Source organism: Lepisma saccharinum, chromosome 11, assembly GCF_977018435.1.
Source record: "Lepisma saccharinum chromosome 11, izLepSacc3.1, whole genome shotgun sequence".
NCBI lineage: Eukaryota > Metazoa > Arthropoda > Insecta > Zygentoma > Lepismatidae > Lepisma > Lepisma saccharinum.
In genome coordinates this window covers 4,378,917-4,392,165 of record NC_139239.1, presented here as the reverse complement: position 1 = coordinate 4,392,165, position 13,249 = coordinate 4,378,917, and the positions used below count along the sequence as shown (strand labels likewise).

At 39.8% G+C, this 13,249-nt stretch overlaps 1 protein-coding gene across 1 annotated transcript in view; it reads right to left on the bottom strand.

Moving 5' to 3' along the window:
* The window catches only part of LOC145995125 (zinc transporter ZIP3-like), an 84,049-nt gene extending 71,244 nt beyond the window's left edge, over positions 1 to 12,805 (bottom strand). Inside the window, exon 1 of the mRNA XM_083131662.1 lies at positions 11,465 to 12,805. Coding sequence (XP_082987788.1) covers positions 11,465 to 12,713 — 1,249 coding nt within the window. The 5' untranslated portion in view covers positions 12,714 to 12,805. The remainder of the gene's footprint in view (positions 1 to 11,464) is intronic.
* Between the last annotated feature and the right edge of the window lie 444 nt (positions 12,806 to 13,249).

Below are 13,249 nucleotides of genomic sequence, written 5' to 3'. Positions count from 1 at the left end.
GGGAAGAATAATGACAATAATTGCCAATACAAAGCCAATGACAAACAGAACAACTCGATTACGGAGGTGCCAAGAAGAAACGAGACTTGACAGTTTCTCCGCCTCTCGGTTTGTCGAATTGAAAATTGCTCTCCCGTTCTCGGTCTCGACTAGTTAAATATAGAAATCGAAAATGTATGTGAATGAATATACATGTATTTTATATATTCCGGTTTTGTAGGAGATTTCGTGAGAGATGAAATAAGTACTCTTCCATCGTATTTATTTTTATAATTTTTATTCCCTGTTCGATGATCGCGACGATAAGGACGAGTGACCATTACACGAAATTGATGACGAAATAGTCAAACACCCCCGACAAGGACGGTACTCAAAACCGGGAACTTTGGCGACGATATCGAATGTCAATCACTTAATGAGCTTGACCACCGAGCCTGCTTAATGTTGTTTCTCTCAGGAAATTCGTAATAACTGTCAATATCCCACATTCACTATCATTTTCTTCATAATTTATCTTATTGTTGTGATTAACCTGAATTCAAAGAATTAGTTGAAAGGCAAAAATGCAAGATTGAATGTCTCTGATGTTACTTCGTGCCGAATAATATGACGTGGTATTATGATATGAATTTATTAATCATATAATATGCCTATTCATTCCATTGATTGATCCCAATTGAGCACACAAAATATGCTATAATGTCCACTCCATGGAGGAGTGGTTAGCACAGCGCGCTACGATGCCATGGGTCCCTGGTTAGAATCTGGACTTGGGCGTGGGTGTCCTTGGTAAGTGTCCCTTCATCAATTTCATCATAGCATCACTCATCTTCATCGTCGCTATTTGCCAAAAGTGAAAGAATAGCAAATCTAAATAACAAACATCCAATCAAATCGAACATCTCTACCGATTTAATTCTATACGGTACCGAATTCCCACTTTATTACTGCATCTTAAGTCATTTTACAGCATCTCAATTGTTTTCCGATTCGAAAACATTTGGAATGTTGTCTTGTGCAGTTGATTGTGCATTGTTTCGTTGTTTGGATTGTTTAATTAACGTCGCATTAATTAGTTTAGACCAATCGTGACGGGGGAAGCAAGAGCACAAAGAAAGCGAAAGAGACAAGGAAGAGACCACGGCTTTCTTTAAAGATAGCATCCCGTGAATACAACTCAAGTGACTGCAGAATATTATGAATAAAATTTATTTCGCTTTTTCCTTTTATTTCTGTTTCAGTTATTTTACTTCGCTTTTCTTCTACCACTCGCGTTACTCGTGTCGGTGAGGAAGAATTATAAACTCGTGAAATGGACGATGGTACAAAAAAATATATGCCTCTCCCACGGTTCGAAACTGTCAGTACAAAATATTGTCTTATATTTAAAATTTACGGGCAAATATGGTTTGTCAGGTAGCAATTTTCGCTTATCTCTTTCTCAAGGGGTTCCATTGCCTCTCTGATGTCGTAGTAGTAACGTCTTCGCCATGTAATGAAAGGCTTCCGAATTCAATACCAAGTAGAGAGGCTTTGGTTCGAATCCCATTTTAATCTGTAGGTCCAGTGCATGAACTAGACTTAAACAATTAACGTGTGGCATGTGGTCTGTGATGAGAACCATCATTTCAGCGAACCTTCTTGACAATGACTCTAATATCACTTGATAGAATAGTATTTCCTTACGAGTAGCTCTTGTCAAGAAACCAGTTCCTGAAATTTTCTTCTGGAGGCATCGTAGCACCCAGCTGTTTGTTGTGGCTGGGGCACGAGTCATGTGACTCATGCTATCAAAGCTCAATCCTTCCCGAGAAGTCAGAATCACCAGGCAAACTTAAGCGAATATTTTGTTATTTGGGTTGCATAAACAACAGGCTTTAAGACGTTACGAAATTCTACGTCCCGTGGCCCAGGTATTTTTTTCTCAGACTGTACCCTTCCCCTTAACTAAGGGGGCAGTTGCCCCGGGCGCCGAGGTCACTAGGGCGCTGAACGAACAAGGAGAGAAAATAAAAGAGGGTTAAAGTCATAGCTTTCTGTGCAAGTACAAGCGCCTACTATGTTCATATTATTGACAATTCACAATACAACGGTTCTTGAAATCATATTTAGTTAACACGTATTGTTCAAAAAAGTTATTGTATAAGATTTTTCCATGATCCGTATACACTGTACTGAGTAATGATTAACAGTATGTTCAGGGGTGTTATTAAAGTCAGGAACGACCGAAATCGGGAAATACAGTAGAGTCTCGCTTATCCGACATAAACGGACCGGCAGGACGTCGAATAAGCGAAAATGTCGGATAATAAGGAGGTGTTATGAAAAAGCCAGTTAAAAGTCAAACTAATGTTATAATTTTTACACGTTACGAACCTAATACAGTAACCATGTTTTACAACAATACAGCAATAATTAACTAGAAAAATGAACTTACAGTTACAGAATTGTCTGAAGTTAAACACAGTACTTCAAAAGTTCAGTCATGTGATGATTGAAATAAATTTTTGATCGTAGTCTGCTTTCCTGACGATTGCAGTTTCTTCGCTCCCAAGTGTTGCCATCTTTACCAACTAAAAATAGACTACGTTCACGCTTCCAACTTGCAGTTCTTGTTGCCGATTGATGATTTTTTTTCCGGTAGTATGTCGGATAAGCGAAAGTCGGATAAACGAGACTCTACTGTATATAGTACAAGTAGTACTTGGCTTTTTGATGAAGCGATTATGAAGGTACATACAAATGTTGATTTACAATGTCAATTATAAAATAATACTTCATATTAGTATTTAAACATTGAAAGTACATGCACTATATTTATAATTTCATGCCATTAGAAATAGGGTTATGGTTGACTGTATGCCTTGCCTCATGAACCAGAAAGTAAGGAATTACATTTCATAGTTATTTGACGCAGAGTAATTTTGTCCTAATATGTGACCATTGCCACAGTTAAGAAACTTTTTTGGACAAAATCAGTACTGTCTTTACTATGTGAATGTTTCGGGGAGTTTTTGTCCACATAAGAATAGGAAAAAGTGTAAATTAGGAGAATAACACTTACTCCAAAAAGGCGGAAGGAGGAGTGCAGAAGGTGCCAAATTCTATTCTCATATGGCTACGACTCTGAACAAGTACACCTATTTACTGCTCCCAAAGGGTTTGCATTTCACACATCGTCACATGCGCAAGTCACAATTTACCAAACCATTGCAAAGTAAAACAAACTAGCATAACCTAAGAATGTTTTAAGTGATCCATTTGAATATGTTTGGAGTTTGAAAACAGGCAAGTAGGGAATAATTCAGAATGACCACATAAAGTGCTTAACGCTATTAGGATAACAAACAAATCACAGGAAGGTAACGATAGATAGGAAACCATGAACCAAATATACCTAAAGTTTCTAGGATAATGGAATTTAATATTAGTTATGAAGATATACAAAATATAATAGGCAGGCATTGTTTGACGAAATAATAATTTTGATATACAGAGTGCTGCACGGGACGATCTCATTAAATCGTCGCGATTTAGCCCAGTAGCAGGACAATGACGCTAAATTACACAAATATAAGTACAAGAAGAAGGTTAGCAAGTAATCAGAGTTTGAAAAAGGTCGACCTCTGGTGTTGGATCATCTTGCAGCGCCACTGCCCGTAAGATACCGAAACCTCCCATTTTGTGAATGTTTGCCACCGTGCACCCTTCACTGGGTGGTTACGGAAGGTAGGTTAACAAAAAGGATTATGGTGAGAGCAGTTCTATGGTTCCACATATTAACTTAATCAGTGCATCACATGGTGGCGCAATCACCACACCATTTTATGTCGGACTGCATAAACATGTCTTCCGAACATTTGAACAACATTAATGCAGCACTGGAAATCTGCTCGAAAGGATTAAGTTTCTTGTTACGAAACCAGGATGAGGTAGATTGAACCAACAATCCGAGTGTCAGGAATACTTGGAGTAAATTCGTTGATACGAAAATGAAAATACGTATTTATGTTTCAGAAGAAGGGAGGGGCTGAGCATAACTGGATATACATACGTAACCTGAATAAAATTATAATGAAAGATAGTGGAAGTTTCTTCCGTTTCATGTATGAAGGGGTCGGTACGAGATAGTGTCAATTCACATTTTCGTAATTGCGAGAACAAAATATCTAAAAGTTCCAACAAATCAACAAATCTGCGTTTACATTCGAAATTTCTGATACCACTCATACTTTGCAGCCTAACTCGTAGAAAAAAACCGTCTTGATAATATCTGTAACTGGCTTTCATTACAGTTCGTATTCCCTATATCGAACGTTGTTACGTTTCCCGACTATATCACGGTGAAATGATCAGTGCTTCCATTGTGGAGAACCACGAGACGGTTTCCAACAATATTCTTTCAATATACTTTACACTTTTAAAGGAAACAATGAAGCAGATAATAACAATATTAATATCAAATAGACTTTCTTGAGATACACTTGTCAAAATTCCACAAAAACCCAACCATACATCTTTGAATCTGAATATACGCACATCATCTCTAAACAACAATATCCTAGCATCGGAAAACTTAAGGTGCGTCAATTCACCCCTTAGAATTTTATTGACGTCTTAGAATAAGGAAAGTGTTCATTTTTGAACTCAACTAATTTTAAATGTCGAAATACTCATGATATAGCGAGGTGTTATAATAATGAATAAATTTGTGTTGTAATAAAATTATTCTATGTCTTAGAATTTCCACAGAAGATTTTTTGGAGGGGCCTAGAGCAGTGGTTCTCAAACTGTGGTACGCGTACCCCAGGGGTATACAGCCCTTCAAGGGGGTACGTGATCAGCTCAGAAGAGAAATGTCGAGAATACCCACACGACTACATACTTATGTGAGACAGGTTTATCATCCATGGTGTACCTAAGAAACAAGTACCGAAGATTAAATTTGGAGCCGAATCTCCGTTTGAAAAAACTGTGTCAGAGTATGCAGGCATATCGCGTTCTCTAGGAATTCTGAGGATTTACAATAGAAACTCCAAAATTGTTCTTGACAGTTTGTTTACAAACTTATGTTTGTTCTTTCCTTTTTTTTTCAATAAGTCTGGAAAAATATATGAAAATTAAAGTTTTTTTATCTACTTTTTGGCTACATGTGTTTCACCTTTTTATTTTTGTACCTAATCATAAATATTGTAAACGTGGGAACACCCAAAAAATTAATAAACCTGAGATTCTAATATTTATTTGTTTACCATCTTTCCACATACAAGTCGAATGCCATTTTGCTCTATTGCAGATACGGGCTTCCAACATGTCAAAAATACTCCACCAATCAGGCAGCCAAAAAAATCTCCAAAACCCACTATTTGGAGAAAACCTATGGTGAGGGTGGTACATTAAATGTTTAGTTATGACTATGGAGATAATGAGAAAAAGTTTGTGCGCCGCTGGCCTAGACCAGTCGATGGGCTAGTGGTAAAGGGTTCAAAGACGTTAATCTGAACGGGACTATGAATGAGCATGTCTATCTACCTAGGTAGATCAAGGCGACCTGACACTAGCAAGGCCACAAGATTTTTACGTTCATTACGCAATGCTATAATTGAGATTACTGTTTGATTTCTTGCATGAATGGTAAATAATATATTAATTGCTTCATCAAAGACTAAGAGGCTGAGCAACGCGTGTCCTTAAGATAAGTTATAACCCTGTCTCAGAGATTTATTCCTCAGGTTTGATTAACTTTATGAATAATTTTTTTAATCACAATTATCTCAGTAACCAGTGAGGAGAAACATATTATACTTTATAATGATACTTCCAAAAGATTATATTTTCGATCGAATTTTTCAATACTGTCCCTGCATTTCTCGTTCTTTATTTTCGAAAAACTGACCAAAAAGTAAGCCAGTCACGTCGGCAGAGGATTTTATCCGCCTGGCTTTAAGGGTGAACGAAATTACAGGAGAGTCCTGCTTCAGTACTCAAGGCTGCTGCTAATTCATGGCATGGTTGTATATAGTAACGCAAATGTCCTTACATGAAGCAGAACTGGCCAAAACAAATATACTGCCTTCATAAGAACTTAATTGCTTGGAACTTATCAGTAGTAATTAATCCAAAATTAGTCATCATAGGCGGACAGGGCGAATAAAATATAAGCTGAGTTCTTGAAGAAGTTTTAAAAGAGAGATTCATACAATTTAAGTGTACTTGGGAAATTGAGTTGAGTTGTGTTGGTGTTTTAAGTTCACTTTATGCACAGTAAGGCTAATTGGGACTGGACGTACAGTTTAAAGTGAGATCCGAACCATTATGTGCCTCCGCCGGGTATCGATCCCGGTACTCCTTGATTACAAGACGACGACGCTATCTACTTGAGAAATGTTTATTCAGTTAACTCATTTCTGAACAATACAAATTAAATTTTATCTTGTTAGGATGTGGAAATAATCCTGATCCTGCACCAGGGAATTATTCAGAACGTAATAAGTTATGAAATATATAATTAAATATTCCGCTGAATGTAATTGAGGCATTAATTATGCATCAACACACATTGTAACATTTCATGGTGTCTGTGCCTCTCCGATGGCGCGGTGGTAGGCGTTGTCGACTTGTAATCAAGGGGTCGATACCCGGTGGAGGCACATAGTGGTTCGGATCCTACTTTAAACTGTAGGTCCAGTCCCGATTAGCCTTAATGTGCCTAAAGTGGACTTAAAACACCAATTCAATCATGATGTTTGGGTGACTTGAAAATGTAACTTTTGGAAGAGCAAGAGTAAACAAACTGGCTAGCATTGTCCAATCATTTCTATCTTTACGTTAAATAACCTTCAGGCGATCGTCTTTAATTTACCTTTCGTAAGCAGTCGTATATATTCTTGCATTACTTGGAATAAACAAAATTAGATTAGCTTCTTCTGTACTTCCCAGCATAATTCTGTCGGTATTATAGTTTCTATTCTACATTTGTGACTGAAGTTCAATTTATTGTTTTACTATAATCAGAATTTCTATACAAACAAATACAGATGGAACCTGTTGTTCAGTTAAATATTTTTGACAAATTTCGACACTTTTTCCATCAGTATGGATTTCATACTTGCGCTGAAAATTATGTAATTTCTTCAGTAAATTTAAAATGTGTGAAAAGTATTGCTGCACTGCTCAACTTCTTCTTGTAACTTAAAAATTTGCTCGTCAATAGTGGAGAGTTGCGTCTACTGCATATAAAGTATAGTCACATCCAATGTTGCTTAACAAAGTTCTGAATTCCAGATACTAAGCATAAAACGTGCAAGAGACAATGGCTACAGCCAGATAAATACAAATACGGACTTTCTCAATCTGTGCAGTAATTTTAGCAGATAAGTACTTTCTTCGAAATTAATTTTGCAGAAACCATTCATGCAAGTCAACAATTCAAAAAATATTTACCATCACTAAGTATGGGTAACATTAACATCGGCAGAGCATTTAAATTAAACGCAAACTTCTTAGTGGCTGAATTCGATTCGAAAAGTACGGTGAAAGGATATTTCAACGCTCTACAGTTTCAAAATATTTACATGGGCCTCTTGGAAAAATATCTTGGAAATGAATCTTCCACCCACCCTCTTTCAATTAGGAGGTAAAATAACCTACAGGTATAAGAATTTGGTCTTAGTGAAAGTAAAATGCTTGTAGTGTATTCTGAAAGAGAAAACGAGAGAGCACACGAGCCTTCCATAAATTTACAGAAATTGTAAATTTGCGATTGGAACATACAGGAGGCTAAAAGAGCTCTAAACGGTGGGGCAGCGAGTGTTCTGTGGAATTTTTCCAAACTGGTTCTGAGGGCTGGATAAAACGCTGGCACAAATGTATCGAACGTGATGGCAACTGTGTGGAAGGGTAACTCTGAGTAGAGGATGCTACAGGCAAACTATATATATGTTCATTGTTTCAATGTATCCATTACTAAACAAATTATACCTCAACAGGCAAAACTTTTTGATACCTCCTCGTAATATTTTTAGTTGGAGTAAGACTTGAAGCTTTCCTGGCGACGAATGATAAAAAGATTTTCTCGATCTATCGACCAGGTGAGTTGTGGAAAAGATTCCAAACATTCGATTGATTGATTGATTGATTTAATGTTTTAAGTCCACTTTATACACAGTAAGGCTAATCGGGACTGGACCTATAGTTTAAAGTGAGATCCGAGCCACTTAGGGAGGTTAGCTCTCGAAATCTTGGAATATTTTCCACAACTCACCTGGTCGACCGAGAAAATCTTTTCATCAATATTTTTGTTGTTTGTTTGTCACTCTGTCTCTCTCTCTGCGTATGTTTCTTGCTTCTCTGTTCCTTTCTTTCACTTCCCTCCATTGAGAAATGTTTTTTTTCTCTCTCTCTCCGGCTGTTTCCGACCTCCGTGATAGAGTGGTCAGCACAGCTCGCTGAGACGTCAGGAGTTCCGGGTTCGAATTCCGTTGTTGGCATGGGTGTTTGTAAGTGTTCATTAATCAATTTCATCATATCACCTTTCGTCGTCATCGTCGCGATTATCCAAAAAGAGGCAGAAAATCGACGCTAAATAACAAAAATCAAATCTTTCCAACTGTTTCTCGCGTTTCCCTTTCAGCGAAAATTTAACAGAGACACGCTAATCCACAAATTGTGTCAACAACGTTTAGTGCATCATGGAACAAAACGTCCCCTCTTCCGTTAAATTCCAAACATGAGTAGGCTCATTGCATCTGAACAATTGAAACGAGATAAAATCAGATCTCGAAAGCAATCGTCGTCATTTTTTAATGATTTTTCTTTATTTAATTTGTAAGTGAGCGTACAAAGACTTATCATTGAGAGTCGTAATGGCGGTTCATTACAAAGATTTCATCTTCCGTTTCGTCACAGCCGAACACACGCAGTCATTAAAACTGCTCGGCTATTTTGCTGACAGAAGGCAGCAGCGTCAGCACATTCACACCGCGCCAATTATGTAACTGTTCCAAGCTGAAATTGTCAGCGACAAAGAGTCCGTGACAAGTTGTGGCTTTAAGCTACCCAAACCTCAATATAAACTGCCCATTACATACAAAGAATGGTTGTTATTGTTACTCACTGGTCATCAGGTTAGACCGAAGTCAAGTGGACTGAAGAGACTCAGAAATTTTCTCTTAAGTATTATTATTATTTTTTTTAAAAAAAGTCAATTCAGTCTGTGCAACAAGTGATTGTAAACTCAATGTCAAAAGTAATGGTAAAAGTCCATCACCATTTTCATTGTCTGTTTTCGACAATGTGATGATCGTGAATGAAATTAAAACGTCAATAGGTGGAGGAAAACATCTTTGCATCAACAGAATCCCATTTCTTAAGACAACACGAAAATTTGCCTACTATCATCTTTGCTGTTGACTGTATCACTGTACTGAGCAGCGGCATGCGCCTTGGCGAAGACCGATGAGGATGTTAAAAGTTAAATGGATAGATAAAACAACAAAGATTTGATTTGGTTTTTGTTATTTACGGTCACTTTCTACCACTTTTGACAAATCGCCACGATGAGGATGAGTGGAGATATGATGAAATTCATGAATAAAAATACTAATGCCTTGGCAGGGATTCAAACCCGGGACATCTGGGATCGTAGCAAGCTGTGCCAACAACTCTGCCACGGTAGTTGGCGACAACAAAACAAGAGTACTTGCAATAAATAGTGTGTCAGAGTAAGCTACACACGTAAAAATGGCAATAACTGAATATGTCATATCATATTTTCCTGCAGGAGACTTTGAAATGAACAAGGCAAAGGTTGATTTCAACAGATGAAGACGCAGGTAAATGAGATATGAAATGTAATGTTAGGATACAGGGACAGAACTTAAGTAACATTCTTCTCGCTCTGTCTTCATGAGTTCTACCCTCTACTACCAGACTGCCCAAAACAGTTGACATAATAACGAAGTACACAAAACAATAATTGCAGTTTCACAGCAAGCCCGAATATACAATCAGCTCCCAACAGTGACGTACGCAAAGGAGGGGGAGCTGGTGGCTACAGCCATTCCCGAAATTTGTAGAAAATAAATATTTTCTAATGAAAGCAATCAAGAACTAGAAAAAACAAAGTGGTATTGCAATCTCCTCTCTAAAATGACCTCCCAGTTACAATTTTTGTCTCTGAACAACTTTTAAAATGAAGATTAAAAGTTGTAATTACGAAATATTGATTAATTTGGTGTTTTAAGTCCACTTTATGCACAGTAAGGCTAATCGGGACTGGACCTACAGTTTAAAGTGGGATCCGAACCACTTGTGCCTCCACCGGGTATCGAACCCGGGACCCCTTGGTTAAAAGGCGACAACGCTACCACTGCGCCATCGGGGAGGCCACGAAATATTTTTAGTGTAATATGCACATTTACAATTTCAGCCCTATACAAAAGCAATTCTGCATATGCTAATGGCTCCCAATAAAAATCGAACTAGGGACAGCTGAGTCTATCTATCTATCGAATTACAAATTATAAGGGTTGGTTCAATTGAACTCAGTGATGGCGCTAGAAGGGGCAAGGAGGTTCATATCCCCCCCACCTCCCAGGTAGACCAGTCCGCAGCAGCGTAAAAAGAAAAAGAAATGCTATTTTAGCTCAAGCATGAATTTCCTGTATGGTACTTAGATATTTATTAATGTGACTGTTCTCTCAGAAAAATATTACCGGTCTCTTTCCCGTATCCCTACCTGTCAATGGGTAGTAACTTATTACATTCTTGTAAAATCTATTTCTGTCTATTTCCGTTATTTACGTTGCTTTTCTACCTGTTGAGTTAATCGTAATCATTGACTAACCAAAGGGGAGAGCTGATGGGGCTACCGCCCTTCCCGAAATTTAAAAATAAAGAAAAAAAATCCAAATGCAAGTCGAGGATTTGGGTAAAATCAACGTGGTAATGCAAACTCCCCTCAATATGGCTAATTTTTTCCTTTGAAATATTTTATAGTGTATTCCATTCCCACCTAGAACGCAGCTATTTGATATCTACTTTCATGATTTCATCCTCCGTCAAAAACAAAATACAAAATTGGGACCTCTGGCTTCCTGACGCGCAATGCTGATCATTCCGTGAACGAGGCCGTTTCTAAAATCTACAAGCCGACCTTCGTAGCGTAGTGGTTAGCACAGCGCGCTACAATGCCAGGGCTTCAGGGTTCGAATCTGGTCATGGGTGTTCTTTGTGATTGTACCTTCATCAATTTTCTCATATTATCACATCAGCATCTTCGCGATTAACCAAAAGTGGCAGAAGACCGAAGTAAAATAAACCAAATCAATATAAATATGGTAAAAATAGTGCTTTGAAGATCGATGGTATGGCTGTTAAGAGCTACGTTAGAATTCGCTTATATTTGTTTGGTACGTACACATACACTTATTAGCTAAAAACAGAAAAGTAAATGTGTACTTACCGACAGCCTGGAGCCCAACCATGATGGCAAAACCAACAAGAATGAATATAATGCTGATTCCTCCCGTTTCCTTTTTCTTCTTTTCACGATCGAGAACTTCAAAGAATGTAATGTACAGTATGGTACCCCCGGCGATACCCTGCAGGACCCCGATCACCAATGTCTGCACTGCCTGATCGGCAGAAGAGTTTTCCGTCACCAGAATGCCGATGGCTACCCCGAGGGGCGACACGAGAGCGAGTGTAACAATGTAGAGCACTAGGTTGAGTAGCCGGGTGCCTGAGGTCACCAGCTCAAGGCCAATGCAAAACAGGATAGCGCAGGCATGTATGGACACCGCAGTGAACAGATACCACACGTCTCTCTGGGTCAGCTGCAAGCCTATGGCAAGGCCTTCAAATATGGAGTGGAATGAGAGGGCAACGACCACTAGGAAACTTCTCAGCGAACCGACGATGGTCTTGTGCTTTAGGCTTTCGAACTTCAGACCGCGCTTCGGCACCTCTTGGTTTCTGGCATTGTTGACGAACCGATTGTTGTTGTTTTGGTTCTGGGAGTGGACCAGCGACTGCGGGGGAGGGACGGTGTTCGTCCTGGAGGAATCGTTGTCCAGGGACAGCGACGACGCCAGGAGATGAACCTGGGACGTCGACGGGGTGACTTTGGAAGACAAGCTCTTGTTCCACGACACGGCGTCGGGATCTCCGCAGAACGTGAACCTTTCCCCACCGGAAGCACTGTAAACGTACGCGTTGTTCGCGGACAGGAGGCTGTTAGTCCTCTTCCTGCCTTCCTGCTTGTGGTACTCTGCTTCTATCGTCGAGCACTGCTGCTGATGCTCAACGGGGTCGAGAACCAAGGACTCTCCGTGCATGTGGCCGCCGAAGATCCTGTGGGCGATCTCTTCGATGACGTACACCAGGAAGAACCCGCAGCATATAAACAGCTCCGCCAACGGGAACTCTGTCTCCGGAAGGAGTTTGCTGGCCTTGACGGCTTCCAGAGACTCCCGCACCTCTGGGATCATGTGGATGAAGCATGTCGCCAACAGGACACCGCCACCGAAAGACAAACACAAGGAAATCGCCAAGTCCACCTGTTTCTTCCGCCGCTCCACCAACTTGCGGGACACCCCGCTCTCCCCCCAGAGTTTCAGGTTTTTGGTGATCTTCAGCGGCACCAGCCCGAAGAACAGGCGCAGAACTCCGAGGAGCGTGAGAACGAGGATCTTCGTGGATATCAGCTCCATGCTGTGAGGGGCAGTGCTCTCTCTACAGACATTCTCCGCTCGCGACCGCTCGAGTCACAGCTGTTTCTTTACTAATCGGCCAGGTAGTACCGTGTCGGCGGACCAGGTGAGTCCCACTGACGTCACCGGTCACATGACCCAGTAACGGCGGCCTGTACCAGGAGAGAGAGGCGTTTCTTCTGAAGGTTGCGCCGAGGTGCATGTGGCAGTGTTGCCACATGACGTCGTTTTTCCTCGGTGGAGGAAAATTGGTCGTGGATCAATCGAAAACCAGAATTAATTTGGTTTATTTTATTTCGCTTCTTTTGACTAATTGCAAAGATAATGATGAGTGATAATAGGAAATTTATGAAGGCACGCGTACTCGAACGCCCATGCCAAGGGCCGACCTCCGTGACGGAGTGGTTAGCACACCGCGCTACGACGTCAAGGGTCCACTGTTAGAATTCTTGCTTGGGTTGGGGTGTTCCTTGTGAGTGCTCTTTTGTCAATTCATCATATAATTCATTCTCATCTTTGCAATTATCCAAAAGTGG